Source organism: Sporobolomyces salmoneus, assembly GCF_050403485.1.
Source record: "Sporobolomyces salmoneus JCM6883 DNA, S_salmoneus_JCM6883_v1_ctg8, whole genome shotgun sequence".
NCBI classification, from domain to species: domain Eukaryota; kingdom Fungi; phylum Basidiomycota; class Microbotryomycetes; order Sporidiobolales; family Sporidiobolaceae; genus Sporobolomyces; species Sporobolomyces salmoneus.
Genome location: NW_027481155.1, coordinates 38,612 through 62,889, shown reverse-complemented (window position 1 = coordinate 62,889; position 24,278 = coordinate 38,612). Strand labels below are relative to the sequence as shown.

The window sequence follows — 24,278 nt, the reverse complement described above, 5'->3', positions numbered from 1 at the left end:
GAAGTCGTCTTCGGAGGAAAGGAAGGAGGGAGTCGACAGAGAAGAGAGGAGATTGAAAGAAACTAACAACCTGTAGAGACGGAAAACGAACGAGGTCAGCTCGAATTCGAGTGCGAGTAGATTGTTTGTCCGTAGTCTCCACCAACGAGTTTGAAAGAAGCAAAGGTGGTGCGATAGAGAGATCATACAAGGGCTTCTGGCTAGAATAATTGGTAAAACACTCGATCCTTCTCCCAATCACGCCGCTCTAATCTATGAAAAGAGCAGGGATCGGGAATGTGCTGGTTCGGGCGCTCTTCGGGTCCTCGTCATGGTCGATAGGATGGGGAAGAGAAAACATATTGAAGTAATCTTTTCTCTCTATTCTCCAACTTTCTTCCTTCTTTCCGCGTTGCTGGGAGACTGGCAGGTGGAAGCGGAGAACTTACGAAGCAGTTGATTGAGAAATGTACAGAGAGAGTGGTCGAGTGTCGAGTGTCGAGTGAGATGAAGGTGTAAACTGACAGAAGGTCTCGAAAGTTTTTGAGGTTCATTTTCGACAATTTTTGTGAGGAAAGCATTCGACTTGTGGTTCCCATTCTCTTCTTGTTTTCAGTCGCGTTTCTCGTCTCCATCTCACTCGCTCGCATTCATAGACATCCACAGTGAGCTAGAACGGCATACGCACAAGCTCGAAAGACTCCACCTAGCGACACTCCCTCTGCAAGATCAGGCGTTTCGACACACTTTCATCAATCAACAAACACCCTCTTGATCTCTCTGCTCTCAAGCTCTCACAATGCGTAAGGCCTTCAGATCTGTCAGTGGCTAAATCCTCACTGATTGGTCTTGAGCCTTCCAGCGAAAGCTTCCACCTCTCGCAAACCGACGAAACCTACGAAATCTCGCAAACCCGCATCCGGTTCAGGCTCCGACGAAGAGCTCGAATCTGCAGGGAACCGTCGAGCTCGTCAACATGGAGCAGTAACAGATGAGGATGGAGAGGAAGATGAAGAGCAAGAAGAGGAAGAGGGACGAAGGAACGACGCGACGGTGATTGCTGAGACTCAATTCGAGGCGACGGGAAGCAGTAATGACAAGAAAGGAAAGAAACCGAAGAGTGGGACGACGAAGAAGGGAGGAGGCGGAGGTGGTGCGAAAGAGAAAGAGAAAGAAGGGACGACGAAGAAACGGTCTAGGCGAGAACCAGCGGAGGATTCAGGCGAGGGAGATGCACAGGATGGAGAAGGAGAAGACGAGATGACTCCCAGGGAGAAGAAACTCAAATTACAACTCGAAGCCGTGCGTTTCATCCTTCTACTTTTCTCGAAGTGAAAACTCGATTCTAACCGTCCTTGTTCGCTCATATAGAAAGAGAAAACGCTTCAAGAAGTGACTGCACAATTCAAGAAACTCTCCGAGTTACGCCATACCCGAGCAGAAGAATCCGAGTCTCGATTGAAAACTATTGCGGACGAACGACAAACCGGTTCGTTCTCCCTCTCCTATCTTTTCCCTCATTTGTGCTATTACTGACCCTACAATGCTGAGGGTCTAGCTTCAGCGAATACGATCGCGGCCTACAAGAAAGAAGCCGATTCGTTAAGAACCGAAAACGCTTCGTTGCAAACTCAAGCGTTCGCTTCCCCCAAATCGAAAGCGGCTCAAGCAGTCGATCGGCGAGTGAAGGAACTCGAACTCGAACGGGAAGAGATCGTCGCGAGGATCGAGGAGCTCGAGAGGGAGGAGGAGGAGAAGGAGAGGTATTGGGAGAGGAAATTTGAGGAGGAAGTGAAAGCTAGAGAAAGTGCAGCAAAGGAAGAGATCCAGAGATTGGAGGGTGATCGTACGTCTTTCACCTCACTGATGCGAAACCGGCGACTGATCATGACTTCGGAGCGTAGTCGCAACGGCCCAAAAAGATCTTTCCACCGAAATCGCCCATTCGAAATCTCTTCAATCCAAGCTCAAATCCCTCGGTCCTTCCTCCTCATCTTCCTCTCTCCCTCCCGCCACCATTCCCTCTTCCGCAACCGCAGGTCCAAGCTCGTCTTCGTCGTCCGCGAAACTCGCTCAATTAACTGAGGAACGAGACCTCGCGATCAAGAAATTACAGTTGAACGAAGATTTGACGGGTTTCATGGTTAACTCCGTTAGAGGGAACGAGGAACCGACGTATGTTTGTAGTCTGACGGATTGTTGGGGTACGGAAGAGAAAAGTGAGCTCAACCTTCACTCTTTCCCTGTCGCGGCTTGACGAGTCGCAGCGGGAAGCTGACGAGAGTTGACGAGGAGTGAATAGGTCTGAACTTCAAAGTCGTGTTCTATCAAGATCAGACAGTGGGTTATACACCAGATCTCGAACCCAAAAGAGATATTCTCCTTTCACAGATCTTGCCTCCCGAACTTCAATCTTACGCTCGGTCGGTCTCCTCTCTCCCAGCCAACCCGGCTATGAACTCCTGCTGATATGACATGAGATGTGATAGATTCGACGCGGAAAGGAGCGGAGAATGGTTCAAGAGACTTTACACGGCCGTCAATAAACGAAAATAAATCCTCTCCCCTCCCCATCTCTCCCTATCCCGGTCACGACTCGTCGCGTCGTGACTGCATCCCTTTCGCCTTTCTTCACTTATTGATCTTAGCAGTACCTTATGCCTCTATCCTTATGCATTCTTCGCCGATTTTCTTTTGGAATCGTCCGCTTTAATTATCCTCTCACGTTTAGACGTTGAGACTACGCCTCTCGAGACAGAGTTCGTGAGATAATTGCAAGAGAATCACCTGCCGGAGAGCGCAAGATCTGTACCGGACGCGAAAAAGACGTAGCGATAGAGAGAAAACGGTCTAGTTTGCTAAAGCTAAGGGAGGCTAAGGGGTAACAAGAGAACGAGAGAGAGCGTGAATAAGAAACATTGAGAGAAAACGACAACGATAAGAAGATGAGAAATCTAAATGAGACGATTTTGCGAGAACAAAACGAAACGAGGAAAGTCAAAATCGAGACGACGAGCTCGAGAGTTCCTAGGCGGTGAGAGCAGGAATCGCCTGTTTGACAGCCCCTTCACTCGCAACCGGCGCATCTACGAACTTGTCGAGTCCCGGTGTCGTAGGTTCCGTTGAAGTAGCTGAGGATTCGTCAACGACCGTACCTTCCGGACTCGTTCTCGTCGAAGTTGAAGTCGAGGTTGGTCCCGACATCGGTTCCGATTCGTTCTTCTCATCAATCTTGACCGCTGCCATTTCCTCCGTCGGTACCTTTTCCTCCTGCTTCTCCTCACTCTTCACTCCCTCCGGTTTCCGTCCCCCTCTAATAATCGCCTCATCGACCCCACACAAACCCCCTCCAAACTCCTTCCATCTCCTCAAACATTCCTCCTTTCTTCCAAAACAAAGTTTAGTTAAAGCAGGGAAATACTTCGAATGATCGTATTCGAAATTGACGGAACCTCCGAAAATGCGTTGGAGTTGTTCAGGGGGGATCAGGGAGGTTGCGTCGGCTTGACCTTCGAGGAACCGGATCTGGGAAACGACAAACGAGGGGTGAGTAAGGGAGCAGGGAAGGGAGAGGAGAGGAGAAGAGAGACGGTACTTTTTCTTTAGTGACGGGATCGACGAAAGGTGAGACGAGCTAGAGATGGGTAGTTAGACGAGTTAGTAAAGTCAAGGAGGGGATGAGAGAAGTGGGGGGACTGACTTTGTAGAAAGTGAAAAAGAACCCAGGAATATTAACACAAATCGCTTTCCCCAAACGTTCACAATAATAAGTTTGAAGAATCTCCAACCTGTAGCTCCCTCACGCCCTGCTATCAGTCACTCCCTTACAACCATAGAGGAGGTGGAGAGAGAGAAAGAAGACGCAAGGACCTACACTTTTCTCGCTTGTGACAAAGTCGTAGGTTGAGATTTCGTATCTTTCAAGTTTGCGCCGAAATCGATACAGAGACAGAGCATTTCGGTGGCGGGATCAGTTGCGGGTGCCAAGTCGAGTGCACGCTGCAATCAGAACGAAAGAGGATGAGTTGACGGTTTTGAGCTTGATCCGGAGAAAGGAGAAAGAGAACGACTTACCTCGAGACACCACACGACGAAAGCGATTTGATCGGGACCTGTTTGGGTATTTTGTCGATAAGGGTGCTGTCGACAAACGATATCAGTTGGCGATGTTCCTTCAAGCAAAACCTCGACTAGAGACGAAAACGCTTGAAAAAACTCCAACTGACCATATACAAAACCGGTCTACAATCCTTATCGAACCCAAACACCAACTCTTTCCCCGTCTCTCCTTCCCTCGACACGTCCTCTTCCCTCATTTCCTCAACTTTGAATTCTCGTCTCCAAACTAAAGTTTCTTCGGCTCGTTTCAACGCGTTGAGGTAATCCCATTTCGTAGCTCTTAAGCAACGTTGGAACGCTTGAGAAGACCAATAACATCGTTCGATGTCATTCAAGGGCGTGAGGGAAGCCTATGGAGAGAGAGGGAGGGAACATCACGAGAGAAGAACGAAACGAAACGAATGGTCATCAGTTTCTGACTCTTTTGGTCTCTCGCGCCAAGTAGAGAGGGTAAAGAGCGTACCTCATCGATAGGAGCTGCTTTAGCACCACCAAACAACCCCCCAAACCTCGAACCAGTTTCCTTTCCTTGTTGCAACCAAAGCTGTTTCAACTCTTTCAACGTTCCCGGTAGTTTGAAGTCGGGAGCATTGAAGTGATCAATCAACTTTGTTAGTTTCTCTTGCTGATCAGAGGTGAGAGCGGCGCGAGGAGGAAGTGGTTTCGATGACGAAGATGGTTGAGCAACTGGGTACGAGAAGGGCTCGTCCGGTGTCGAAGGCGGAGAAGGTAAAGTAGATTCGAATGAAGTAGACATTCTAGCAGGTGAGAGCAAGAAAGAAGTGAAGGGAGGAGAGTCAGCCGAGGAAATTCCAAGATTCCGAGGAAACAGAGTTTCAGCTCCCTCGCTTTCGATCTCGCTTCACTCCGAAATGCCGACACGCTCAGAGAGCCCTGATGATAGCTCAGGCGACGAGGAGAACCAAGTCCGACTCGCTCAACTCGAGCGTTTACTCGCCGATCAACTTTATTCCACTTCTCCTTCAGTCGCTCCTCCAGCTCCCTCCATCATCACAGAAGACTCAGCAAAAACAGTAGAAGAACAAGATGTAGCGGTGTCGTTCAGGTTATTCAGCTCGCAGAAAGGACCTACGAAAGTAACGATTCGAGAGAAAACTCCTCCGCCGTTACAACATTCGATCGATCCACGCATCAGAGCGGTAGAAGATGAAGACCCTGTCAAGGTCATTCAGAGACTCGAGAGGATTCAAAAGGTTGCAGTGAGCGGCCAAGAGATCCTTCAACAATCGAACGCATTACCCGTAAGTTTTTCAATTTTCCCTCTCTTTGCTCTCTTTTGTCCCTGTTCTGACTGTCCCGTGCATTCAACAGCCCCCTCATCCACCTTCCTATCGTCTCAGCCATCGTATTGTCCCTCGCTTACCCCACGCCCCTGCGACCTCAACTCGCGAACCCCTCCCATTCCCTTCCCTCGGTTACCTGAACTCGATCCTTCCACCCTCCCTACGTCGGCTCTCTCCCGCTTCCGTCCCCGTTTCCGACGTTTCCCTCGCTCCTAAAGAGCCGAACGCCGGTCTTCTTCGACAAGGTCCTTATACGCTTGGGAAGAATGGAACGGGAATGAAGAGGAGGTTCCCTATTCAATTAGCTCCCGAAACGAGGGAAAGACGAATCAAAATGAGGATCTTACCGATCTTGGAGGAGGAGAAAGATAATCCTTTTGTATGGAAGGAGAAGGAACGGAAGAGGTTGGTGAAAGAGAAGGAAAAGGAGAGGAAGAAGAGGTTCAAGGCGAGGATGTTGAAGATTAAACATGGGGACGATGAGAAAGAGGGAGCAGTGAAGACGGAGAGAAAGAAGAGGAAAGGGAGGTTATCGAAGGAGAGGAGGGAGAGGGCAAAGAAGAGGGAAGCGAAAAAAAATGGAGAGTAAAGTATAGATTTCTTGCAGACTCGCTGCGACTCGTTCGGATAGGACTCGATGTTGTTGTAACCATTTTTCATCATCTCGACTGTATCGCTGTTGCTTAAGAATCCGTGCCCAATCGCACCGAAAGACAAGGCTGAGAGCGTGCGAAAACGCAAAAATTGCTCTTATCGCAAGAAACCTGCTCGCATCTTATAGCCCTTGCTATCTCCCTTCTCTCACCTTTAGCTGGGCCATCCTTCTTCAAGAGTCCTGATTTGGCCGGGCGGGTACGAAAATTCTTTTGATCATCCCAAATTTTTATTCATACCGAAAAGTAAAATTACGAAGAACCTTTCCAATCCGGTACTTTTCAAAACCACGCCCAACGACTTTTCCAATGAAAACACCTCAGTGAGTGTTATTCCGAGTTTAAGCCTCAGTACGGGGTCCACCACGACCAACACCAGCGAACCTAGGCTTGAAGTCATCTCCAGTTTCCTTGGCTCCTTCAGCTCCTCCTTGACGACGACGGTAACCTTCGTCTCCTCCTCCTTGACGAGGGGCACGGTAGGCACCTCCTTCGGCACGGGCACCTTGTCCGGGACGAGCGGCACGGACTTGCTTCTTGAACGTAGCGGGGACGATCTAGAGAATCGCAACGAAAAGAGAGGTCAAATTTGCGCGGAATAACGGAGAGCGAGAGGGGAGAGAAAGTACCTCGGCGGGAAGGTGAAGGTATTCACGGAGGTAGTCGATTCCCTCAGGGGTGAGGACGTACTGCGAGTCGGGAGACGACGGCATTAGTACAAATTGAGGAAAATGAAAATCGAGAACCACGAGTGAAAACTGACGTAGTAGTATTGCCACGAGAAGTGAGTGGTCAAGTAACCTTTCGAGGTCAACGACTGGCACGCCTTGATGACGAACAAGTTCTTGACGTCGAGGTCTTGGTGTTTCGGGGCGTTGAAATCCTTCTTGGCGACGAGAACTCCCTCCTTGAAAAGGTTTTCGTAAATCGTACGCCTGTCGGCCTTGGGAATGATCATACTGGGCCTGATCGATCGAGTGGGCGAGTTGGACAGAGAGAGAGAGAGGTGGAGTGAGAGTGGAGAGAGAGAGCAGGAGGTCAGTTACGACTTGTCCTCGCGCTCTTACGGATCTTACGTTGCCCCGAGTACTCTAATACATCTCTCTAAACCGCCAGAACTGCTCCCTTCCCTGATACTTCTGATCATACTCTCTCCCTTCTGATCGTGTTCCGTTCTCGCTTCCCTCTGCCTCCATCTGTCTCGTTCTACCGTTCAATCCAATCAATATCCTTCCATCTACCCGCTCAGCATACGTTCCAGCGGTCGAGAGTCGAGTAGCGAGGTCGAATCGATCAGAGTGAAAAAGTTGGTGAAAATCTTCCCCTCTAACTTCCTCTTCTGTTGGTGGGCGGATCGGGCTGGTCGGACTGAGAGGGTAGTTGCTGGTAGTTGAGCTGCTTACGGAAGGAGTGACTGGCGATCGTGTGGACGGATGCGAGTGAGGGAAAAAGGAGATTCGCCGACTTCACCAAAGTCTCGTCCTCAAACCTCTCACATACTTACAACCCGTCTCTCTCGCTCTGACAACAACTAGGAACTCTTCGAACAAGATCTATCCATTGAGCGAACAGGTCCTCGCTTAGTTCTCCCTCTCGCCAGTCAAGCCGTTTCCTCCTCTTGCTGGCCCCCATCTCGACATCCGATCTGACTTGTCTTCGACGCCTCATCCACTCTACGATGTCCTCCTCCTCCTCGCTCCCCCTTCCCTCATTCCTGCAGCCGACGCCATCCGAATTCAGTCAAATATATAGAACTCTCACGGCTCGGGAACAAGCTCGCCGTGCTTATTCCCAGCGCTCTTCCTCTACGTCGTCTGGTTCGTCGAGTAATGGCAGTTTGGGCCAGGGAGGAAATGGACAAGCGGCGTATAGTACGAGAATTGGGACATTGCGAGAGAATATCCAGAATAATCGGTAAAATTCTTCCTCCTTTTAGCCTCTCCGTCGAGCGGGCATAGGCTGAGTCCGTTGAGAGAGAATGTTACAGGTATGGAGATATCATAGCTTATGATTCGAGTCTAATCTTGATCCCCTCGCCTTCAACTCCGGAATCAAACTCGAATTCGAACTCTTCTTTCTACGTCAACGCCTCGTTAATCGTCGAACCTGATCTCGGGTTCCCTCCCAATCTACTCCCTCGACGCTACTGGGTAGCCGCACAAGTACGTCTTTTCTCTCCTTCCTTCACACTCAGTGACTTCGCGCTAACGCCGATTTTCATTCGCTCTTTCGCAGGGCCCAACCGGTTCCACGGTCCCCTCATTCCTCTCCCTCCTTCTCCACCCACCCACTTCTCCATCTCTCCTCCAATCCACTTCGCACAAGCCACTCCCGCTTATCAATCTCATCGTTCAACTCACACCGCTCGTCGAACAAAACCGAGAAAAATGTGCTCCCTATTTTCCCTCCGACACCCTAGGGGAGGAATGGTTCTGGAGTCCTGAGGATCGAGAAGATGGGGGAGAAGAAGGAATTTGGGTGAGATATGAAGGGAGAGCAGAAGGTGAGAGTGTGCGGGAAGGGAACGGAGACGGGGAGAGGAGGAGCTGGTTGAGAGTCGGCAGAGAGGGAGACGAGGAAGGGAGGAGAGTGATGCATGTTGAATATTTGGGGTGGAGGGATCACGGTACGTCTCTCTCTCTCTCGTCTGACGACGCTTCGCTTGAGGTGGAGTAGAGCTGATGAATCATTTTCGTTGTGAGAATCAGGTGTCCCAGAGTCACCGGAGCATTTACTTTCCTTCATTAACCGGATGAACCAACTTAATACGTTCCTATCACCCTCGAACGATAGCGTCCTCCCTCCTATCCTACTTCATTGTTCAGCGGGAGTTGGTCGAACCGGTACTTACCTCACAATCTCCTCCCTCCTTCCTCTACTCTCTCTTCTCCGCACACAACCTACTCTCTCGTCATCGCTCCCAACAACAACGGGGAGAAAGGAGCCTCATCCATTGAAAGAAGATTACGGAGAGACGATCCAAGGAGAATTGGATTTGGTAGGGATGACGGTGGATCGGATAAGGGATCAGAGGACTACGATGGTACAGACTAAGGAACAATTGAGGTTCGTTTACGAGGCACTACGGACTGCGTGGACGCAAGGGGATGGGGTCAAGTGAAAGAGAAGAGCGGAATGAAAACGAAATATATTATATTCCATCAGTGTTTGAGCAGAGGTTTCATTGTATCGCGCGCGGACGCACAAGCCTGACACTGTGCGCCAATGTATTGAGAGAAGCTGGAGATCACACGACATGCTGTTTGAGCACCATTGCGTTAATCGACCAATGCTTGTCTCGCAACGAATTTTCGCAGAACCTCGGATTGGAACTTCGAATCTTGGCTACACTGCACTTGATACATAAGGAGTTGAACACGCTGGTCCGCGGTAGGATCTACCAATGAAGAACGTGAGAAGGGCATTCATATCCTCCCGGGTTGTTTTCCAAATCTGCGTACATTAACCGTCGTTCTCAGTCTACGCCTCGAAAACGACTCAGATTCCGAGAGAGAGAAACGTACATTGTTGATGATAATCCTCGGCATCCCACCATTTCCCGGCCTCCTGAATCGTCGTCGCAATCTTCTGTCCTTTATAATGTTCCCCTTGTACTTCATCCCTCACCTTCTCCGCCGTCTTTTTCTGCTCCTGGTTGAGTGTAAAGATAGCTGAACGGTATTGAGTTCCACGATCAGGACCTTGTCGATCGACTTGAGTAGGATCATGCATTCGGAAAAAGAATTCGGTGAATTCGGCGTAGGAAACGATCGATGGATCGAAGATTACTTTGTAGGCTTCGGCGTGTTGCGTGGTACCGGAACAGACTTGTCGATAATTAGGATTCTAGGAACGCACAGAGAGTCAGTGAGAAGGAGAGACGAGGGAGAAGAAGGGAAATGGGGAACGAACTTCGACGGATCCTCCAATGTATCCGACTTTGACGTCGATTAGACCTTTCGACATGTGTTTACGAATCATGTGCTATACCGATCCCCATCACGAACAAGGTGGTGTCAGTACTCGGAGAATGTTTAATCATCTCACCTCCCTCTCGACCTCCACTCCCGAGACGACTCTCTCGAGATCGCACTAGGTATAGAGAGTAGGGTAGTCTCACCTCTCCACCCCAAAAGCATCCATTCGCAAAGATCCCTTCCTCCTTCGTTCCCTTCGATGTCGGCAAGTTCTGAGAGTGTTGGATCGCGGTAGGGAGCGTAGGTCCGGAGTAAGTAGGCATCGTTCGAGTGAAGAGGTGTCGAGCTTTCGTGAACATGCACTGGGAGCCAAGGAGGAGTGAAGTGAGGAGGAAGAAGCGGAGAGAGTGGCGCATTCGGGTCGAAGAAACCTTCAAGATCTCGGAGTGGAGTGAAATGATCTAATCCCTCTCTCTCGCACGTTAAGTACGAATGTACATCGTGAGGATCGAAACTATGTATGAATTGAATGCTAGGATATTCAGAAAATTGCAGCCGATTACACAGTGAAAAAGAGTAATATAATTCGCGAAACCCTTTCTTCGACCGTATCTAGCGTCACAATTGACAGATAGTGTCGATTGGGACTACTGAGGGTTCGCGGGTTGTCCCCCTCCTCCGTAACTGTCGAAGAGAGAGAGTGTGGTCAGTTTTCATTTTCGCAAAATCTCGATTTTCTTCGTTCTTGTGACGTTTCCGGCCACGAAGCATCATCGAATCCCCCATACACTCTTCTTTGATGCCTTGCTTCGTTGCCTTCACCAACACGGAGTCCAAGTCGATCGGACGGAGGGTAGAAGCCGAGACGAAAGTCGAAAAAGAAAACCTGATATGGTCGATGACTTACCTAGCTTCCGCGCCAGCTCCACCACCTCCCACGGCCATAACTTTCCCTCTACCCTCTACTACCAATTTCGGTGCCTCATACATTCCATTAACGATCGCCGACCTCGCCATTACCGCCAATTCCCCTAAACTTTCTTCATACCATGCTCTTAATCTCTCCTCGTTCCCATTCCCAGCACTAGTTCCATTCGCTTCTGTCGTCGGTGTCGAACTTGAACTCGACGAAGATACCTCAGAACCGGAGGAAGAGGAGGATGAAGAGGATAATGATTGATCGAGTAAACTCGGTAACTCTAATCTAAACTTGTCCCGCGTACGCCTCAAGAAGTACTGTTTGAAATTGTAACTCGCGAACGAGTTTGCCGTACGAAGTTGTTCTTTGTAGAGTGCGACGAGATGAGTTCGAGTGATGGGAGTCGAGGGGGAAATTCGGAGGGAACGGGGGAGAGCGGCGAGGGCTTGGGTGTGAGGGGGCATAGTGAGAGAGGTGTACGGGGGTCGTGAGATGGGTGGAGGAGAAGAAGAGAGGAGAAGAGAGTCTCGGCAAACGATTTCGGAGAAAGTTTCAATTGTCTCCGCCACTTCCTCCTTAGCTTAACCCGAATAACCAGTACACAGCAAGAACGTACAGTACCGCTGAGTGCGATGACAGGCTGGAAAGATACCCGTCCCTCCTCACTCAATCCTCAAACTCGTTTCAAATCTCCTCCCGACCCTTCAATCCTCTCGAGACTACACGACGCGCATTGTCATCCTACCGACGATGATGATTTTCAACCTGAGAAGCTACAAGAGCTCAAAACGGGCAAATTCGTGAGCTCGTCTTGTCCCTCTCTCTTTCGAGGTAAAGAGAGGTGACCTCATTCAACTTTTCTCGAATGTGTGAGCTAGTGCGTGATGAGTAGCTCTTTAACGAACCAGGAGAAAACGAAACGAGTCTACGAAGCGAGACCGGACGATGTGATCCCTTGTTTCGGTAAGGCATTCATTCCATTTTCGCAAGTTTTGCATTTCTTCTTCTCCATCGTCTAACTTTACCTTCACTCTACTAGGCTTGCATCCCTGGTTCTCCCACCCGATCTCTTTCTCTCCAGCAGACTCACTCCCCTCGAAAGAATCGCATTACACTTTGCTCTTCCCCTCCGTCGATTCCCCCTCCGAGCCTCATCCCTCACTCTCCCTCCTTCTTCCCTATCTCCCCCCTCCCGTTTCAATCTCCACATTCCTTTCATCTCTTTCCTCTGACCTCGCCCTCTATCCCTCGAGTTTCATCGGCGAACTCGGACTCGACAAATCCTTCAAAATCCCTCATCCTCCCCCCCTCCTCTCCTCCCACCCATCCCCACTTCACAAGAATTCAGACCTCTCGACTCCGATCGAACATCAAGTGAGAGTGGTGGAAGCTCAAGTGGAGTTAGCGATCAAGATGAGGAGGAACGTTAGTCAACATTGTGTGAGGTGTACGGGGGAAACTGTAGAGTTGTTGAAGAGGTTCAAGAGGGAAAAGGAAGGGTTCGAATCTATCTACGTCTGTTTACACTCATTCGGAGGCAGCGCCGAAGCGGCGAAACAGATCCAGAAGAGTCAGTCCCTTTCTCCCTCTCTCTCGCGGAGAAAGGCACAGGAAGCTGATACTAGGAGAGAGTATAGAGCATTCAAACATCTTCTTCTCCTTCTCCACGATCATTTCAGGACGTTCCCCGAATTTCTTCAAGCTCTTACAAGCGATCGAACCGGAACGATTATTACTTGAATCAGATTTTTCCGATACGACTCAAATCGACCTTCAGGTTCCGTCTCTCTTCCTCTCTCTCTCTTCCTCCTCCCTCTCCCGTCGCAGCTTCTCGTTTACTGATGGGTCGTGGGGAGTGAATAGATTTGGGAGATCTTCGAAGCGATCTGTGAAGCCCGATCCTGGACCCCTGAAGAAACGGTACAGATCCTCGAGAGAAACTGGAGGAGGTTCACGCAACCAGCTGAGGAGAGACCGGAGATGGGAAAGAAGAAGAGTGGGAAACAGAAGAAGAGGGAGAAACGACAGGTCGATTTATATGTTTCAGAAGACGACAACGAGGGAGACGAGGGGAAAATCCAGGAGAATGGGGTATGAACGAATGAACGAAAGCTCGAACGGAGGGGGAATAAGGGAACAACTCAAAGAGGGGGGAAATAACTCAAACAAGAACGGGTTTTTCCTTTCAAGCTCGAACCCCTTCCCCACCTTCCTTCGAAGAAGCAAGGACGAACTCCTCCAATTCCCCTCTCTTCGATTCCGCCACTCTCGCTTCTCCCCTCGCCCTCTTCTCAGTCGCTTCCAATTCGACCCCTCGAGCGATCAATCGAGTTTCCATCCCTCGAATCAAGGCTTGGACCGATTCGAGGTGATGCTTCAATGCGATCGGTGTCAAGGTTGGATCATTCGGTTTCGTCGGAGGAGGAACTGCTGGAACTGGCGAGGAGGCTGAAGGGTCGAGGGGAGATGTCGCAGAGGAGGAGGGATCTTGTGAAGTTGAGACGGGATCGGAGGAGGAGAGAGTCGAAACGGAAGAGGAGGAACTAGTAGGTAGCAGAGAAGGACGGGAAGAAAGTTTTGAACGGAAAGCAGGCGAGGAAGAGAGGGAAGGTTTATCGGATAAATTGAGTTCGTCGGCCCAGGTCGGTCCGTACATTCGTTCGAACCAGTCGGTGAGACGTCGTTCCCTGTGAAGCGGAAAGAAACTGGTCAGAGATGGAGTTGCCTTGGGAGGGAGTTGGAGAGACGAGCTTAACTTGTTTCGAAGTCGATCTAGTTCTGCTAAACTTTTCTCTGCTTCTCTCTGATAGCCACCTGTGCACCATCAACATCTACCCAGTCAGCTCCTACATCACTCGCTGAGGGAGGGAGAAACAGTTGAGCTCTTACCTAACAAAGCTTCCTGATCGTTAAACTGTTTAACCAATTCCTCTACCTGAACTGCATCTAATCCACCTCTCGCACTTCCCTTTCCCGTACCAATATCCTTCTCTAGCAGTTCACACTTGACAAGTAGATCTTTCTTATCCTTCTGAGAAATCGCTAATTCTCTCCTCAACATCCCAAGTTCCTCATCCTTCTCTCCCAATTTCTTCTTCAATACCGCGATCTCGGTTGACTGAGACTGTTGATGAGGTTTCGGGGTTGAATCGACCTCTGAATCCGAGGTGTATTCTTTCTTCCTCAGTTGGCGATTAGCCGGTAAAGGAGTCTCCAACAATCCCAACGTTTCACTAATCGCCGCTGCTTCCCTCCGAGCTTGTTCGGAGCGTTCTTTCGAGGCGAGCGCCGCGAGGGAAGCCGTGTGTGCGTGATGGTAGGAGCGAGAGGAGGAGAGAGTTGTTGATGAGGAGGAGGAGGAGGAGGAACTTGAAGGAGTTGCTTGAATGGAACGGTAGGAACGGGAGGGTTTCGAGAGGGTATCGACTAAGGAGAGGGGGACATATCCCGATGCGTTGGGGGAATCCATAGTGAGGGAGTGAGTGGTGAAGAGAAGGGGAGAAAGTGCTTCAACATTGCTTTCGCTCTCGTTTGTGATTGCTCGCGCTCGCGCGTTTGGGAGGAGAAACGATAGCAGAATTGCAAAAAGAAGAGAAAGAGAAAACAAAAGGAAGCAGAGAGAGAGAGAGAAGAAAGTCGAAATATCGGAATTCGGTACAAAGAGTTCGAGAAACGGAGTCGACAGGCAACAGAAAGAGTCTGACAGGAGACGAGAACATAGAAAGACAGAAGTATTATAGTTGTTTGGTGGAACGTCAATCGAGACGAGAGAAGATACTAATGAGTGAGGGAGAGAGAGTAGAACAGAACAAGTGAGAGAGAGAGAGAGAGAAAAAGAGTTTCGTTTCGACTTTCAGGCCTTGACTTTCTTGTGTTGTTGAACTGGAATCGAACTGCTGATTGAACTAACCGAACTAGTCGAAGCGCTACGTTTCAATTGAGCAGCAGCCGAAACGACGATATCGTTGATCGGTCCCGCCTTAGGTTTCGTCCCTCCTCCTCCTCCTAAAGTCGCAACGTTCCTCCTTTTCGGACGATGGGTTTCGGAAGGAGGAGTTTTCGCCCAAGCGTTGATGAATACGATCCTTTTCAGTTTCTTGTTGTACAAGAACTGGAACGTAGACCACAAGAGTCCTCCCGTAGAAGATTCAGAGAAATAATCTTCCGAGAAATCTCCGTTTGTCGATCCGGGAGTTCCAGGAGGGAATACCGAAGAGATCGACTTCATTTGAGAACTTCGTTTCGAATGAGGAGTCGAGGGACCTCCAGCAGGGATGAACGGGGAAGGTCGAGAACCGTAGGAGCGAGCTGAGGAGGAAGATGAAGAACGAGAAGATTCGACTCCATCCATTTCAAACGCCATTCCAACATCATCGTCTCGTTCGAACGCGTCGTCATCCCCAGAATCGTCTTCTTCGTCGTCGGAATCGGCCGCGTGAGGATCAGAATCCATGTCGGGAGAATAAGTGAAAACTTCACATTCGGCGAGATCGATGATTGGGTCCAATACTTGACGAAGGAACGGATCGGTACGGATCGAATCATTGTTGTGAGATCCTGATCCTCCTCCTCCTCCTCCTCCTCCTCCTCCTCCTGAGGCGTGACTGAAGTTTGGAGTCGAAGTCGAAGGGAGAGAAATCGGATCAGAGTAAGGCGAAGAGTTCGATGGGAACGAAGAAGGATAGGCAGAGAACGAACGTTGTCCAGAAGGGGAACGGAGGTGATCGAGTGCGGTCGAGAGGGAGGCGAGCACAGCTCTAGGTCCTTCTTCGCGACGGAAATCTTCTGGACGAACTTTCGAAAAATCGTGATCTGGGAACGCGACGTTCAAGAGACCGATCAACAGCCATAACGTTTTGCGAGATTGAGGTTTGTCGAGTGGACCGAACGCAGATTCGAGGAGACCTTGATGGTGTTCGGGAGGAGAGATCGAAGTCGAAAGGGATAAATCGGAAACGAATTCAGATTCGAGCGTTTTGAACAGTTTACGTTCTTTCGCGACTTGTTTACACGAGTAGGCTTCGATTCGAGTAGTGAGTTTCAAGGTCGGATTCGACATGCACAAAGCATTCGACAGAACGTCGAGTTCGGCAATTTCGAGGAACTACACGATCAGGGCGCGAGTCAGTTGACTGTGTTTGCATGTATGCAGAGGATAGAGAGAGAAGATAGAGAGGGAAAGGCGGGGGATTAGGTTGGGCAGGAAGGAAGGAAAGAAAGTGAAAATCCTTTCACTCTTGCTCACCTTCATCGTCAATTCACCGAGTTTGATCTTTGGCTGGAACGGGGCGACTTTGATAGGCGTATGAAGTAGCTACATCGTACAGCGTGTTAGTGGACTCCGAGAGAGAGTGAATGAATGCCCATATACTCACTCGAAATCCTCTCTTTCCTTCGGGTCGATCAAAGGCGGGGGAGGGGAGGGAGAGTTGAGCGATAAGAGTTCAGGAGATTCACAAGTAGAGAGGGAAAGTCGAGGGGATTGATTGAGAGTGATACGATTGAGCGCAAGCGATACTACGGCAGACGTTCAATTGAAAGGGGATGAGGGATCAGGAGGGAGGGGGCGGGAGCACTCGCGAACGATGCAGGGCTGATTAGAGTAGAGGTGGTTGGATAGGCTGGTGGGCTGGTGGAAAGCTTAACAGTCTATGCGAGTGATCATGGAGTGAATGGTGAGAGGAGAAGAGAGAGAAGTGGTCGACGTCGCCCTTCCTCTTTTGGCGTCGTGAAAGTAAATAGTCGATTTTCGCACGTTCCATTACGAAACGTTTTTCACTTGATACTATCGGTAACGACCATGGCTTAGCTGGCAAATGAAGACCAAAAAGAGCGAATAAATGACACGAAAAATATTCGGAAAAAGCTCACGTCGCAGCCGAGAGAGCGAGCAGATGACCAGTGCCTTTACATGTCGTCTCTTGGGTCAGAGAGCTTCGAAAACGCGGGAGACGGAGGAAGGAAAGATAGCGGAACAAGTATAGGTCAAAGCGAGTCAGTGCGAAACGTCGCGTTTGTGCACACTTGGGGGCGCTGTGCGAGTGCACGGAAGCTGCCGAGCAAACAAGGCGATAACCTGACCCGGGACATGGTTCGCTCGCCCGGAGCGACCAGAGCAAGAGAAGGGAGATAGGGAATTCTCTCAAAACCCTGAAGCACCGTCGGTGAAGGCTCATCGCTATTCAAGGCGGATCGTACGTTCATTTCGATCAATCCTGAGCCGCGGAAGGGCTGCAAAGCAGAGCAAGCTTGAACAGAAAGCTCCCATAAGCACATGCGTGAAAACGAAAGAGTTTGAAGAAAGTGGAATCGCGCAGGGTTTGGCCATCGCCTCGTGTGACTGACTCGGGGTATGACTGACTCGGGTTCGCTCGTGATCAGTAAGCAAGAACAGAAGATGAACAGCACGAGGATCTCGTACGACGTCGTCGCTGTAACGTCGGTACAGAGCTATGAAAGGTGGTCCAATCCAGAGCCAAAGTAGCTTGAATGACTGAAAGCTTGAGCAGGAAGAGCGGGTGCTTGGATCGTTAAGGTCTAGGGTACTCAGAGACGTCCATCGGAACGTCTGGGTACTTCCACGCAAGTCGGATCTTGACGAGAGCTCGAAGAGACGCGCACTCGGCACGGGCAGGATAAGGCGACAAATTTTGTCGCTTTTGATCGGCCTTGACGCTTGAGGAGCTCTGTACCATTCGTACTGTCGGTGAAACTGTTATTCGAGAACTGTCGAGTCGAAGTGAATGGTCGAAAGTCAAGAGAGAACGCTCTACCTCTCCCCTGTCGATCTCACTGGCGACAGTCTGACTCTCAGCTTAGCAGACACCAGTAACCACATCTTTACACTCTCCACCGGGAAGCATTCGATTGCTTGTCCCTCTCCTCTCCCTCGGCTCGAATTCAGTCATCATCTCCCTCTCGCCTCTCTTCGACCGTCAGCTCTCGTAAAGGATGGGGAAAGGGTTTAATGTTACGAATCAGAAAGTATCGATCAGTATCGGCTTGAACGGGAGGATCAATGCAAGTCCCTCTCTCTCCATCTCTCTCTCTCGATGATCTCGAGTTAGCTCACGCGCGCGTTGAGGTCTGCAGGGATACACCGAATTGACGATCGTACCGATTGCACCCGATCTCCGTACCCTCTGGCTCAACGCTCGTTCTCTCAACGTCCTCTCGACTTCCCTCCGAGTTCCGACTGTCGTCCCTCTCGATTTCTCCCACCTCCCTCCAGCTCCTCCTACTCTCACAGAACCGTCAAATATCCACACATATCCAGAATTGAAGAGGGCAGTATGGAGAGCCGACAACGAGGGAGAAGAGGGAGAATTGGGAATCGCGATCCCTCAAGGTTGCGTCGTGCGAGTTCCGAGACCAGTAGGAGAAACCCCAGCAGCGAATACTCCAGCAGCTTCGAAGAATGCCGAAGCGCCGAAACCAGACGAATACGAATCGTTCGTGATCGCGATCGAGTACGAAGTTGTCAAACCTGGAATTGGGCTTGTAGTGGTCGGACCGGACGATGCGAACCCTTCTGTATGTTCTCAAACTCGTCAGCTTCTCAATGTTGAGCTGACAAGGATCGCGTTCATAGCGTTTCCCTCACGTTTTCACTTCTGCGATTTCCGACATCGGCGCTCGAACTTGGGTTCCTTGTTCCGATTCTCCTCGAGAACGGTGTACTTGGGATCTCGAACTCGTCGCACCTCGAATCCTCGCTTCCGCAACTTCGACATCTCGACCTTCGACCAAAGCTTTGAACGGGAATGGAGAAGAAGTGAGCGAGCACGATGTTGAAGGAGAAGGAGAGGACGACGAGGACGAAGAGGACGAAGAGGAAGTCGATGGAGAATGGCCGATATCAGTAATCGCTTCGGGAGAATTGATCGAACAGGTCGTTCATCCAGATCGGAGTGATCGAGTTATTTGGCATTTCGCTCAAGTTTCTCCCGTTTCGGTACAACAAATCGCCTGGGCAGTCGGACCGTTCATCATTACAGAAGTACAAGGGACACCGAAAGTTAAAGAGGGGAGGGAAGGTGCAGAAGGAGAAGAAGAGGAGGAAATCGAGGAGGAGGAGCTTCAGGAAGATCAAGGACCGAAGATCACGGCGCTCTGTTTACCTGGGAGGGAGGAAGAGATGGAGTATAGTGTTGGAGTGTTGAGAAAGGCGATGGAGTTCTACACGACGACATTCGGTTCTTATCCTTTCGCAACTTTCACCGTCGCTTTTGTCGATTCCCTCGCTTCCGGTTCTCCGAATTTCCACTCTGCCGCGATGACCCTCATCAGTTCCGACATTCTCCACCCTTCCTCCGTCATCGATCAAGCCTACGAAACTCGACATCTCCTCGCTCACGCTCTCGCGGTTCAATGGTCCGGCGTTAATTTGATCCCTCGAACTCCTTCCGACTCTTGGCTCGTCATCGGTATCGCTCTTCACATGACTTCACTCTTCCTCAAACAGATTTGGGGCAACAACGAATATCGATTCCGACTCAAGAAAGACATGAATCGATGTGTCGAGCAAGATATTCAATTCGAACCGATCTGTGTTCCCGCTCGACTTACGGCTCCCGAACCTGCACAGCTTCAATTCATCGCCCTCAAAGCTCCCCTCGTCCTCAACATCCTCGATAAACACCTTCGAAAATCCGGTACTTCCCTCGGTCTCGACAAAGTTCTCCCGAAAATCTTCCTCGACGCGATCACTTCGGACGTTTCCTCTTCGTCCACTTCGAACGCAAACACTCTCGGTACAACCTCGTTCATGAGAATGTGTCGAAAAGCGTGTGGAGGATCTTCTGAAGCTCTCAAAACGTTCTTCGATCAATGGGTCTACGGTTCGGGATGTCCTACGTTCGAAGTCACGGCGAACTTCAATCGAAAGAAGATGGCGATCGAATTGAGCGTCACTCAACGATGTTACGCCTACGCTTGGTCGCAGAAGGCTCCTTGGGAAGCTCAAGGTCATCTTCGACCGATCCCCCTCTTCGACGGACAAATGACGATTCGAATTCACGAAGCCGATGGAACTCCTTACGAACACGTACTCTCGATCCAAGATCAGTTCAAACGTCACGAAGTACCGTTCAACACGAAATATAAACGAGTGAGGAGGAACACGAAACGTTATCAAGCTCGACAAGCTGCTGCGACGGCGGCCGCCCTTGGAGATACGGAAGCTCAGGAAGAGATGAACTTGATCGATGTTGGATTTAGTTTGGGAATGTGGGAAGACGAGAAGGAACGAGAGAGGTGGAGAGTAGCGGATTGGACGGAGGAAGACGATGTTACGATGAGTCAGGCGACGTACGAATGGATTCGAATCGATTCGGATCTCGATTGGATCTGCACCGTCAGGTTCTCGCAACCCGACTTTATGTGGATCTCTCAGTTGCAGAGGGATCGAGACGTGATTGCTCAACTCGAGGTAGATCTCTCTCGCTTTTCACTCTCCTTACGATTCGAGACTGATCACTCTGTCGATAGGCGATTCACGCTCTCTCGGGATTACCTTCACCGATTGTCTCGAGTAATCTGTGCAAGACAGTGCTCGTCAGCAACTATTTCGTTCGAATTCGAATGGAAGCAGCTCTCGCTCTCATTACTGTAAGTCTTCCTTCTTGTCGACTCACGAATGAGTCTGATATCTCCTCGCCTCGAGCAGTGTGCAACCGCGCAACAAGATTACCTCGGCTTGTTCCATCTCTTCAAACTCTTCCAAACTTGGTTCTGCTTCGACCCCGATATCGAAACGAAAGATCCCTTCGGCTTCCGATGTATCCCGAAGACAAACGATTTCTCCGATTTCACTCTCTACTTCCTGAAAAAGGTCAGTCTGCCCTCTCTGGATCTGCATCAAGTGAGAAGAGCTGACTCGTTCCGTTCTCTCCAGACGATTTTGACCGCGATCTCAATGGTTCGAGACGATAGAGGTCAGACTCCTCCAGTGATCCAACAGTTCCTCGTCGACCTACTCGCTTACAACGACAATCTCGGAAACAAGGTGCGTGGCGCTTCCGGATGAGTAGGTAGTTTTCGATCGAGCTCATCCCTTCAACATCGTGCACAGTACTCGGACGCTCATTACGTCTCGTCGGTCATGAACGCGCTCTCTCACGCTTTTGTCAAGACGCTTCCTCGAGATGTGAACCCTTACGCTGCCGAATTCGACGAGATCGAACCCAACGAGAACCTCGCTCCGGCGGTTCAAGAGGTAGAAAGATACATGGCGGTTGATCGACTCGTCCCAGGTTATCATAACGTCGTCACCATCGCTGCGATTGAGGTTAGTGAAGCATCTCTCTTCTTCGCGAAAGAATCCCGCTCACTCTCGCTTTTCAACAGTTCAAACTCAAACTCACTCTTGCTTCACTCATCCCGGAAGATCGAATGCTCTTCTTTTCCTACACTCGGTGCGTCAGATGGACACCAATTTGCTCTGCCTCCTGACAAGGCATTGACATCTGCACCACTTTTCTTCACAGGGATGGAAACTACCCTCCAGTTCGAGCCGCCGCTTTCGACGCTCTCCTACTTCTCAACCCTCTCCAGGACGTCATGCCTCTCGTTCGATACCTCTTCTCCGTCATGCGAGAAGACTCGTCCCGCTTGGTTCAAAGGAGGCTCGCCGAGACTGTACTCGAATCCCTCCCAGTTCTCGCAGCCGTACAAGATCTCGCTCCTCCTGATCCCGACGTCGACGAACACGGGAATCCCATCAACAAGAAAGAACGAGATGTCCTCACGAATGTTCTCAAAGCTTTGAGGAAGAAACCTGGTCGATCTCTCAATTACCGACAGAGTTTGCTCGCTACTCTCAAGTGAGTTCATTTCTCCTGGCTGTCATCGATCACAAGCTGACTCTTCTCGCTATCTAGTCATCCCGACGTCGATCCCGAAGTTCGAATGTGTTGCCTCAAGATCTGCGAGGCTACCGTTCGACCGGAAGGTGAACCGATTCCCAAGATGCGATTCCGGCTCCCGCCAACTCCTGCGGCCGAAGCTCCTCCTACGCCTGCCCCGACTCTTCCGAAACTCAAACTTGGTTCGTCGATTTCGAATTCGAATGTACCGAAAATCACGATTCCTCGTTGTCAGTCGTATTCTCTCTCGTCTTTTCGTCGTTCGATAGCTGACTGTAGGCTTGTTGCTCTTCTCAGCTGCCGAGGAAGGACCTGCTCCTCTCGAACAATTGCCGTTCAACATTCCGGAAGAAGTTCGACCGCCGAAGAAGCAAAAGGACAAGACGAAAGTTCACGTCCCGAAGGCTCCCACTGCTCAAGCATCGGGAATGACGGTTCACGACGTCGCTTCTTGCAAGAGTATCCTCAAGAAACTCCTCAAAGACAAGAAATCTCTCCTGTTCCGAGCTCCCGTCGATCCCGTCAAAGCTGGTGCCCTCGATTACTTCAACGTGATCGTCAACCCGATGGATCTCGGGACGATGGGTCACAAACTCACCGCTGGTCTTTATCCCGACCGTTACGCCTTCCGAGACGATTTCAAGCTTGTCGTTTCGAACGCGAAACTGTACAACGGTGCTCAATCTCCTATCGGTGCCCTCGCGAACGACCTCGACTTGCTGTTCGATCGACAATGGGATCGAGTCGAAGCGACCTTGCGTGCTCTCGAAAACAGAGGAGATTCTTCGTATCAATCTCAACCTCCGAAACCTCGACCTCTTCCCCCTCCCCCTCCTCCTGCCCCTCTGCCAGTTCACGAGCAGCCATCTTATCTACCTCCTGCTCCCACACCGGCACCCGTTCAGCCTCTCGCCGCCGCAGAGTACCAACCTCATCAGCCACCGGCGAAACCTGCTTCGAACTCAGGCTTCACTTTGAAACTGAAACAATCGGTTCCTCCCTCGCAATCTCCAGCTCCTCCGCCTCCTTTACCTGCCGCCTTACCTTCATATCCTGCTATGCCTCCTCCGCCTCCACCTTTGCCAGCCTCGACGAGTCAATCTCCCGCTCCAGCACCGAAAACTGGAGGATTCAAGATCACTCTCGGAGGTTCTTCCCTCTCCTCGTCGACCTCTTCTGCCGCGAGTCCTCACCCTCTCCCTCCTCACCCTGCTCCTCCTCCTCAGATTCCACAACAACAATATTCTCCGGCTCAATCTCCTTACGCGACTCCTCAACCTTCCTTCTCCCCTCATGTCACCCCGAACGCAACTCCTCCGACTTACTTCCACGACGCAGCACCGAGCGTATACTCTCCCGCAGCCTGGGCTTCAGCAGGAGGTGCTCCGATCGTCAAGGAGAAGAAGAAGAAAAAGGACAAGGAAGGGAAAGAGAAGAAACCGAAACCAAATTACGCCGAACCTTCCGACTTTGATCCCCTTCTCGACGATCCTAATCAATTGGTTCCAGTCGCTACTCAACCGTTCGCGTATCAAGCTCCGGGTCGACCTGCGATTCTCGATGAACCGATGCCTCCTCATCCGACGAGATGGCAAAGAGCTGAAGATCCAGTCGACGTTAAAAAGGCGAAATTGGTTATCAGCAAGGTGTCCTCGATTCGAGAAGCCTTCTTCTTCTTGCTACCCGTCGAAGCGGTCGGTCCTCTCGCAACGTGAGTCTTAACCGTCCGACTCTTTCGCAGGAAATAGCTGACTGATTCTCTCTCGATAGGTACTACGACGAGATTCCTCAGCCGATGGATCTACGTACGATGACTCAGAAACTCGATGCCGGCCATTACCTGACTTATGGCTCGCTCTTCTCCGATTTCGACCTGATCGTCGCGAATTGTCAAAAGTTCAACGTCCCGAACACGGAACCGATTTGGCACGTTCTCGTGCTTGATCGAGCGTGGAGGAATGAATGGGAGAGAGCTAGTAAACTCGCTTACAATACGAAACGAAGTCTCGGAGCGATGCTCAAGAAATTGATGGAGGAAGGATCGTGAGTCGACTTTTCGTCCATTCTTTCCTTTCGGTGGACTCACCTCCTTCGTCATTTGCCAGTGCCCAACCATTCAATGTACCCGTCGCGGATCTCGCCGTTCAAGTTCCAGCTTACTACACCGTGATCCCACCTCATCAAGGTCGAGATTTGCGAATGATCAAAAAGAAACTCGAAGCGGATCAATACCAGACGATTGAAGCCCTCGAAGCCGATTTCGATCTCATGATTCACAACTGTTACACGTTCAACGGTACCGAGAGTCACGTCTCGTTGAGTGCGAGGGATATTCATGAAAAATTCAGACAAAACGTCAAACGCATCAAAATTGGTCAGTTCTCTTTCTTCTCGCGACAGTGTCTCCTCCGCTGATACTGATACTGGCCCGTCTTTCTTGTAGAATCGAACAAAGCCTCGAAGCGCTCGAGTTCATCGTTCGGAGGAGGAAGTGCGAGCAAGAAAATGAAATTCTGAATTCC

At 50.4% G+C, this 24,278-nt stretch overlaps 11 protein-coding genes across 11 annotated transcripts; 5 read left to right on the top strand and 6 right to left on the bottom strand.

The window, feature by feature from the left end:
• Positions 1 to 778: 778 nt before the first annotated feature.
• Positions 779 to 2,535, top strand: JCM6883_003352 (uncharacterized protein; the record flags this gene model as incomplete). Its single annotated transcript, XM_076630058.1, has 7 exons — positions 779 to 782; positions 842 to 1,281; positions 1,351 to 1,468; positions 1,538 to 1,825; positions 1,884 to 2,198; positions 2,282 to 2,402; positions 2,469 to 2,535. The coding sequence occupies 7 exons, from the start codon at positions 779 to 781 to the stop codon at positions 2,533 to 2,535; spliced, it is 1,353 nt and encodes a 450-aa protein (XP_076489816.1).
• A 471-nt stretch (positions 2,536 to 3,006) lies between these two features.
• Positions 3,007 to 4,855, bottom strand: JCM6883_003351 (CRAL-TRIO domain-containing protein; the record flags this gene model as incomplete). Its single annotated transcript, XM_076630057.1, has 7 exons — positions 3,007 to 3,504; positions 3,575 to 3,613; positions 3,680 to 3,767; positions 3,854 to 3,978; positions 4,054 to 4,119; positions 4,206 to 4,448; positions 4,562 to 4,855. 7 exons carry the CDS (start codon positions 4,853 to 4,855, stop codon positions 3,007 to 3,009), a joined length of 1,353 nt encoding a protein of 450 aa, XP_076489815.1.
• Positions 4,856 to 4,970: 115 nt separating this feature from the next.
• JCM6883_003350 (uncharacterized protein) lies at positions 4,971 to 5,991 on the top strand (the record flags this gene model as incomplete). The annotated part of the gene is made up of 2 exons (XM_076630056.1): positions 4,971 to 5,360; positions 5,431 to 5,991. The coding sequence occupies 2 exons, from the start codon at positions 4,971 to 4,973 to the stop codon at positions 5,989 to 5,991; spliced, it is 951 nt and encodes a 316-aa protein (XP_076489814.1).
• Positions 5,992 to 6,396: 405 nt separating this feature from the next.
• On the bottom strand, positions 6,397 to 7,013 carry JCM6883_003349 (eS10 family ribosomal protein; the record flags this gene model as incomplete). The annotated part of the gene is made up of 3 exons (XM_076630055.1): positions 6,397 to 6,612; positions 6,685 to 6,744; positions 6,819 to 7,013. The coding sequence occupies 3 exons, from the start codon at positions 7,011 to 7,013 to the stop codon at positions 6,397 to 6,399; spliced, it is 471 nt and encodes a 156-aa protein (XP_076489813.1).
• A 720-nt stretch (positions 7,014 to 7,733) lies between these two features.
• JCM6883_003348 (protein tyrosine phosphatase family protein) lies at positions 7,734 to 9,176 on the top strand (the record flags this gene model as incomplete). Its single annotated transcript, XM_076630054.1, has 4 exons — positions 7,734 to 7,969; positions 8,043 to 8,217; positions 8,291 to 8,681; positions 8,764 to 9,176. 4 exons carry the CDS (start codon positions 7,734 to 7,736, stop codon positions 9,174 to 9,176), a joined length of 1,215 nt encoding a protein of 404 aa, XP_076489812.1.
• Positions 9,177 to 9,452: 276 nt separating this feature from the next.
• On the bottom strand, positions 9,453 to 10,331 carry MXR1 (peptide-methionine-S-sulfoxide reductase; the record flags this gene model as incomplete). Its single annotated transcript, XM_076630053.1, has 4 exons — positions 9,453 to 9,508; positions 9,580 to 9,901; positions 9,968 to 10,039; positions 10,176 to 10,331. 4 exons carry the CDS (start codon positions 10,329 to 10,331, stop codon positions 9,453 to 9,455), a joined length of 606 nt encoding a protein of 201 aa, XP_076489811.1.
• A 288-nt stretch (positions 10,332 to 10,619) lies between these two features.
• Positions 10,620 to 11,355, bottom strand: ISD11 (Isd11p; the record flags this gene model as incomplete). The annotated part of the gene is made up of 2 exons (XM_076630052.1): positions 10,620 to 10,656; positions 10,880 to 11,355. The coding sequence occupies 2 exons, from the start codon at positions 11,353 to 11,355 to the stop codon at positions 10,620 to 10,622; spliced, it is 513 nt and encodes a 170-aa protein (XP_076489810.1).
• Positions 11,356 to 11,523: 168 nt separating this feature from the next.
• Positions 11,524 to 12,988, top strand: JCM6883_003345 (putative endodeoxyribonuclease; the record flags this gene model as incomplete). Its single annotated transcript, XM_076630051.1, has 5 exons — positions 11,524 to 11,691; positions 11,770 to 11,854; positions 11,931 to 12,461; positions 12,529 to 12,668; positions 12,755 to 12,988. The coding sequence occupies 5 exons, from the start codon at positions 11,524 to 11,526 to the stop codon at positions 12,986 to 12,988; spliced, it is 1,158 nt and encodes a 385-aa protein (XP_076489809.1).
• Positions 12,989 to 13,076: 88 nt separating this feature from the next.
• JCM6883_003344 (uncharacterized protein) lies at positions 13,077 to 14,360 on the bottom strand (the record flags this gene model as incomplete). The annotated part of the gene is made up of 3 exons (XM_076630050.1): positions 13,077 to 13,578; positions 13,648 to 13,705; positions 13,781 to 14,360. 3 exons carry the CDS (start codon positions 14,358 to 14,360, stop codon positions 13,077 to 13,079), a joined length of 1,140 nt encoding a protein of 379 aa, XP_076489808.1.
• A 384-nt stretch (positions 14,361 to 14,744) lies between these two features.
• On the bottom strand, positions 14,745 to 17,586 carry MAF1 (RNA polymerase III-inhibiting protein MAF1; the record flags this gene model as incomplete). Its single annotated transcript, XM_076630049.1, has 3 exons — positions 14,745 to 15,995; positions 16,137 to 16,205; positions 17,458 to 17,586. The coding sequence occupies 3 exons, from the start codon at positions 17,584 to 17,586 to the stop codon at positions 14,745 to 14,747; spliced, it is 1,449 nt and encodes a 482-aa protein (XP_076489807.1).
• A 256-nt stretch (positions 17,587 to 17,842) lies between these two features.
• On the top strand, positions 17,843 to 24,273 carry TAF2 (transcription initiation factor TFIID subunit TAF2; the record flags this gene model as incomplete). The annotated part of the gene is made up of 14 exons (XM_076630048.1): positions 17,843 to 17,911; positions 17,984 to 18,424; positions 18,483 to 20,321; positions 20,381 to 20,500; positions 20,559 to 20,723; positions 20,787 to 20,897; positions 20,964 to 21,179; positions 21,239 to 21,306; positions 21,379 to 21,714; positions 21,772 to 21,986; positions 22,054 to 23,467; positions 23,527 to 23,799; positions 23,862 to 24,130; positions 24,200 to 24,273. 14 exons carry the CDS (start codon positions 17,843 to 17,845, stop codon positions 24,271 to 24,273), a joined length of 5,610 nt encoding a protein of 1,869 aa, XP_076489806.1.
• Positions 24,274 to 24,278: the final 5 nt, after the last annotated feature.